The sequence below is a fragment of the Panulirus ornatus genome, chromosome 17 (assembly GCF_036320965.1).
Source record: "Panulirus ornatus isolate Po-2019 chromosome 17, ASM3632096v1, whole genome shotgun sequence".
Classification (NCBI taxonomy): domain Eukaryota; kingdom Metazoa; phylum Arthropoda; class Malacostraca; order Decapoda; family Palinuridae; genus Panulirus; species Panulirus ornatus.
In genome coordinates this window covers 28,979,780-28,985,779 of record NC_092240.1, presented here as the reverse complement: position 1 = coordinate 28,985,779, position 6,000 = coordinate 28,979,780, and the positions used below count along the sequence as shown (strand labels likewise).

Here is a 6,000-nt window from a genome sequence, read left to right as displayed (position 1 = left end):
ATTTCATGTGTGGCGGGGTGGCGAAGAGAACAGACGAGGGCAGCAAGTATGAATATGTGCATGTGTATGAATGTAGATATCTGTGTATGTATATGTATGTATGCGTTAAAATGTATAGGTATGTATATGTGCGTATGTGGGCGTGTATGTGTATACATGTGTATGTGGGGTGGGTTGGGCCATTATTTCGTCTGTTTCCTTTGGCTACCTAGCTAACGCGGGAGACAGCGACAAAGTACAATAAATGATATATATATATATATATATATATATATATATATATATATATATATATATATATATATATATATATATATTGTCGCTCTAAGAATAGTGAGCGTCAGCAGGACAAATTCAAAGGAGGCAGATGAAATATCTTAAGAGTAGAAGCAAAAGAAAAATAATGGTATTATATCCAACAGATCATTTTCAATTTGTTCCCTTGAAATGAGATAACAAATGTTAGTTATTATTAAATATATATTGTAAGTTTCTTTTTCATACGATATAATAGATTGGTACAGGTTTGGCAGTGTTTACAAGCGAATTATTATTACAGATTGAAACCATTATAACGCATGGCTAATCTAGGGAACTTGAGCCGTACTGAACGGATAAAAATAACTAAGGCACAAAAGTACACCTACATCGGAACCCCATTTTTAGCTCACCTTCCCGAAACCTTGGGATAAGATAATTCTGATATAGTCAATAGCAATCAAACAGGCATATAGTGTTAATGAATATTATTTGCCTGAGAATCAGTTCGATAAAATGATCAAAATTTAATTGCGTATCTGTCTATGACGGTTGCGTGCTATGAACCATATAACTGGATATTATTTTTTCTATAGTCCAATGAGGGAAGAGGTATCTGCAGAATTGTCTGCATAAGAAAATGAACATTTGTTGATGGCAGTAACTATCCGGGAACTTTGTTGTTTCGTGAGCGATCCAAACAAAAATCTGTGACGTCATATGATCGCTCGACTTTGAGAACGAACGTTAATCTAAGAAAATTCTTGATTCCATTGTAAATGTCTTGGCTTATCCTATGCTTATGGTGTTGAGGAAGCTTGTTTAAGTTGTTTTGTGAAGTTGGTGGTTTTACTTCATATGCAGTGGTCATGAAGATATGTCATCTTGATCACTGACAACTGTATTGTTATAAGTTAATGATTTATTTTTTATTTTCGCGGGTAATATGAAAACTATACATTCAAATAAAATCCTAAACCTTGTGTAATTATATCATTAAAATTATACATGATAAAATCAAAAGATTTTATGTATCGGTATTATTAAGAATAATATTCATGAATAGATTTTTAAAATTTTTAAATTTATTAACGGAGTCCTAATTGAAGTTTGTTTCTCATTTGTCTGATTTTAAAGCCGTTCGCTTATTCGACGCCATTATCTTGAGTTCGTACTTGAGTGGTGTGTATATTCAAATCAAACTTGCAGGCAAGTGTGTTACAAGTACACGTGTTTTATAGAAGCTAATCAAATCATAGTGACAACTGTACCTCTGATATCCCTTTCACCCTAATTCATCACTTTCTATTGGCGCTACACTCAGGCAAGGGCCTAGCTTGTGGATCTGTAGCTGTGCGGCATCATCTCCTGGGAAACTAGATACGGCTGTAATTAACTTCTAGCGGTGCTTCTTGGCGTTCCTGAACAGATGGGTACGTCAGCAATTTCTTTATGCTTAAGTTTTATCATTTGCCCTAATGCTTTGCTTGTATGTAGGAAGCTGAGGAGAGGGAGGCGGGTTTCATGGCATTGCGTGATGGTGGTAAGCCTATTACATTGGTGGCCCATGGCAGGAGGAACACTCGAAAGGATTTTTATCTAGACTGCATGAGAGGATTTAGGGATATATAAAGGTGGTAAGGATTTAGAGACAGGCGTGGGTGAGAATGGTGAACTTGATCACCGAAAAATTTGTTAGGGTTACCTGTACTGGAGAGGGGCCCATAGGAGACAAATGAACAGGTACATCTTAGGTAATTTTTGATATATGTAATGAGTAAAATTCCCGTTTACTACTCAGCTTCACTTTGATGTTAATTTGGGATATGAAAGCATTGTGTTTTGCAATGTTAGCATTCAGAAGATGAAAGAGCGATGTGTTTTGGAGAATAAGATATTTCAGTAATATAAAATGAGTGGGTTAAGGGTTTTGCAGATAAGGGAAAATATGTGTTAGATTGGGAAAACCTTACAATCAAAAGAACCTGAGAAATCTTTGATCAAGTTTCAGAATTCATGTCTATTTGAGGTTCACGTTGCCACCAGCTTTGATTCTTGGATTTGGAGTTAATTACAAAAGTGCTCATAAATTGTGAATACACAAATGTTTTAATGTGGATAGCACATAGTGTAAAAACTCTATTGATATTCATGTTTAGGGACTACACCATTAGTTTTGGACCGTGAATTTGAGCAGTTCACCTGATGGAAAGCTATGAATTTCCTTAGAATTCCTTACATAGCATTTTTCTTGGTTATTGAGGTTTTATTTGGTTAGGTTAGGGCACAAATCAAATTAAGCTAAGGAAAAAGTTGGTGGAATTGGGAATCTTCAGGTGATCCAAAGAATGGTGCATATGGTGTTAGGAGGGCCGTGTATATCAGGGAGTATGTGATCCAAAGAATGGTGCATATGGTGTTAGGAGGGCCATGTATATCAGGAAATATGTGGCTACTTAATGTAAACGTAGTTACTGGTAATACACTTGTAATAATCAGTGGAACCTCAAAAAGCCTTGCTTAGGAGCCAAAATACTAGAAATATGATATGAAATTTGTCTGCTGCCACAGGTTGTATGGAAGCTTATTACTTGTTTGTTAACATTCACCTCAATTTATACAGTTGTCTGTTTTGGATTTGACTATTATGTTTTGACTTAAGTATTTGCTATTAAAAGAAATCCTGACTGCTTTGGAGGTTGTGAAGTTTCCATAGGATCTATTGATTAGTGACAAGTGTATCATATGTATATTGACTTCCCCACATTTTCTTGTATAGACTTGTATCACTTTGTTTAGATCATTTGATTTAATGTTCTGGAAATGTGTAGTTAATTTTAAACTTTAGCACTGCGGAAGATCACCCTGTAGTTGGAGCAGATTAGGGTGCAGAGGTAAATTAATTTCACCAGTTCAGCTTTAGGGGCACAGAAATTATTTATGATGAAGAAACTCATAGCAGTGGGCATGACATATTACAAGAATTGGTTTTGATTGGGGTGAATAACTTGAAAATTTATCCTACAGTAATACAGCAGATGTTTAATGGGGATGAAGATTTGGGTAAAAGTAAGTGGAACACTTACAGGAATCAACAGAACCTATTAAAACCTTATCTAATGTCCCAAAGTGAATAAAGTATATAATTTTCCATATTATTTGAAAAGTATGTGAATATTTTGATGGCTTCCATATATGTTGCTGTAAGGTTTAATCATTGTGTTTACTGATTTTTTTTTTTTACTTCCACTGTATGCAGCCAGTATAGTAGAAGGAAGATGACTGTTTTGGTATTTATTTTATTTATGTATTATACTTAACCAACCGCCATCTCTCGCGTTAGCTTAAGGAATCAGGTGAGGATTGGCCCAACCCACCCACATACACATGTATATTCATAATCGCCCACACATGCACATATACGTTTCACCATATGTTGTTTCCTCTTTTAGAAAGTTGAAATACAAGAAGGGGAGGGTTTCTAGCCCCCCCGCTCCCATCACCTTTAGTTGCCTTCTACGATGCAGGGGGAATGCGTGGGAAGTGTTTTTTCTCCCATCCCCAGGGATAGGGGATGCACATGTACATATTCATACTTGCTGCCTTCGTCTATTCCCGTTGCCACCCCGCCACACACAAAATAGCATCCCCCCTCCAGCGAGGTAGCACCAGGAACAGACAAAAAAGTCCACATTTGTTGACATTTAGTCTCTAGCAGTCATGTTTAATGCACCGAAACCACAGCTCCCTTTCCACATCCAGGCCCCACAGACCTTTCCATGGTTTACCCCAGACGCTTCACATGCCCTGGGTCATTCCATTGACAGCATGTCCACCCCAGTATGTCACATCGTTCCAATTCACTCTATTCCTTGCATGCCTTTCACCCTCCTTTATGTTCAGGCCCCAATCGCTCAAGATCTTTTTCACTCCATCCTTCCACCTCCAATTTGGTCTCCCACTTCTCCTTCCCTCCACCACTGACACATTTATCCTCTTTGTCAACTTTTCCTCACTCATTCTCTACATGTGTCCAAACCATTTCAACACACCCTCTTCTGCTCTCTCATCCACATGTTTTTATTACCACACATCTCTCTTACCCCTTCATTACTTAATCAAGCCACCTCGCACCACATATTGTCCTCAAACATTTCATTTACAACACATCCCTCCTCCACAAAACCCTATCTATGGGCCATGCCTTGCAACAATATAACATTGTTGGAACCACAATTCCTTCAAACATACCCATTTTTGCTCTACGAGATAACGTTCTCGCCTCCACTCATTCTTCAATGCTATCAGAACCTTTACCCCCTCCCCCCACCTTGTGATTCATTTCTGCTTACATGGTTCCATCTGCTGCTAATTCCACTTCCAGATATCTAAAACATCTCACTTCCTCCATTTTTTCTCCATTCAAACTTGCCTCCCAATTAACTTGTCCCTCAATCCTAATAACCTTGCTCTTATTCACATTTACTCTCAGCTTTCTTCTTTCACACACTTTACCAAACTTTGTCACCAGCTTCTGCAGTTTCTCACCTGTATCATCCACCAGTGCTGTTTCATCTGTGAACAACAAATGACTCACTTCCCGAGCCCTCTTATCCAGAACAGACTGCATTCTTTCCCCCTATCCAAAACTCTTGCATTCACCTCCCTAACCACCCCATCCATAAACAAATTAAACAAGTATGGAGGCATCACGCACCCCTGCCGCAAACCGACATTCACTGGGAACCAATCACTTTCCTTTCTCCCTACTTGTACTCATGCCTTACATCCTTGGTAAAAACTTTTAACTGCTTCAAGCAACTTGCTTCCTACTCCATATACTCTTAAAACCTCCTACAAAGCATCTCTATCCACCCTATCATATGCCTTCTCCAGATCCATAAATGCTATATACGGATCCATCTGTTTTTCTAAGTAATCCTCATATACATATTTCAAAGCAAACAACTGATCCACACATCCTTTACCACATCTGAAACCACACTACTCTTCCCCAGTCTGATGCCCTGTACATGCCTTTACCCTCTCAATTAGTACCCTCCCATATAATTTCCAAGAAATCCTCGACAAACTTATGCCTCTGTTATATTTTGAAAATAAAGTAGATCGTGGCCCATAGGTGAAGCTACATGATGTTTACATGATTTCTGTTATGAAACAGATATTCACCTTTGCTGCACATTTTCCTACTCTATCAAAGCCATTTCCATAAATTTTTTTCTTGTCACTTGAGTCAAAAATAATGTATACATACAGTCCAGTAATATGTGCATCTTTCTAAGCTTTCCATGGTGCCCATAGACTGGATTTTAAGAAATGCCTCACCGAACTGTACTTAGCAACCAAGATTTGTGAGTTTTCAATATTATAGTTGTAATGTATTAGACACAGTCATGATTTAACATTGCATTAATTGCCCCAAGTGTAAATAAATGTTTGATGCATCAGGGGGCTGTTAGCACCACTGCCTAACATTGGCTGACAATTTTGTATCTGCTGTTGGTTAGGTTAGGTTACAGAAGGTTTGCTTTGGTTTAGTGAAGTTGTTTAACAGAGTGTCAGTGAATGTTTGGGGACTGTGTCGATGGGTATCGGGACAAACCTAACTTTGGCGTTTGAAGTGTCTGGCATTCATTAGCAACAATGTCCAACCACCCCTTAAGCAATAATTCTATGTAGCTCATTGAAGCACACAACGTTATGTTAGCATTGAGGGTTAGC

General features: G+C 38.0%; 1 protein-coding gene across 2 annotated transcripts in view; it reads left to right on the top strand.

The window, feature by feature from the left end:
- The first annotated feature begins 1,381 nt into the window (after nucleotides 1-1,381).
- Nucleotides 1,382-6,000, top strand: part of LOC139754658 (chromobox protein homolog 1-like) — an 81,585-nt gene continuing 76,966 nt past the window's right edge. Inside the window, exons 1-2 of one of the 2 annotated variants that reach the window (XM_071672190.1) lie at nucleotides 1,382-1,467; nucleotides 1,583-1,691. In XM_071672190.1, the coding sequence (XP_071528291.1) occupies nucleotides 1,688-1,691 (4 nt within the window). In that variant the 5' untranslated portion in view covers nucleotides 1,382-1,467; nucleotides 1,583-1,687. The remainder of the gene's footprint in view (nucleotides 1,468-1,582; nucleotides 1,692-6,000) is intronic. The other variant, XM_071672192.1, reaches the window with a different exon arrangement.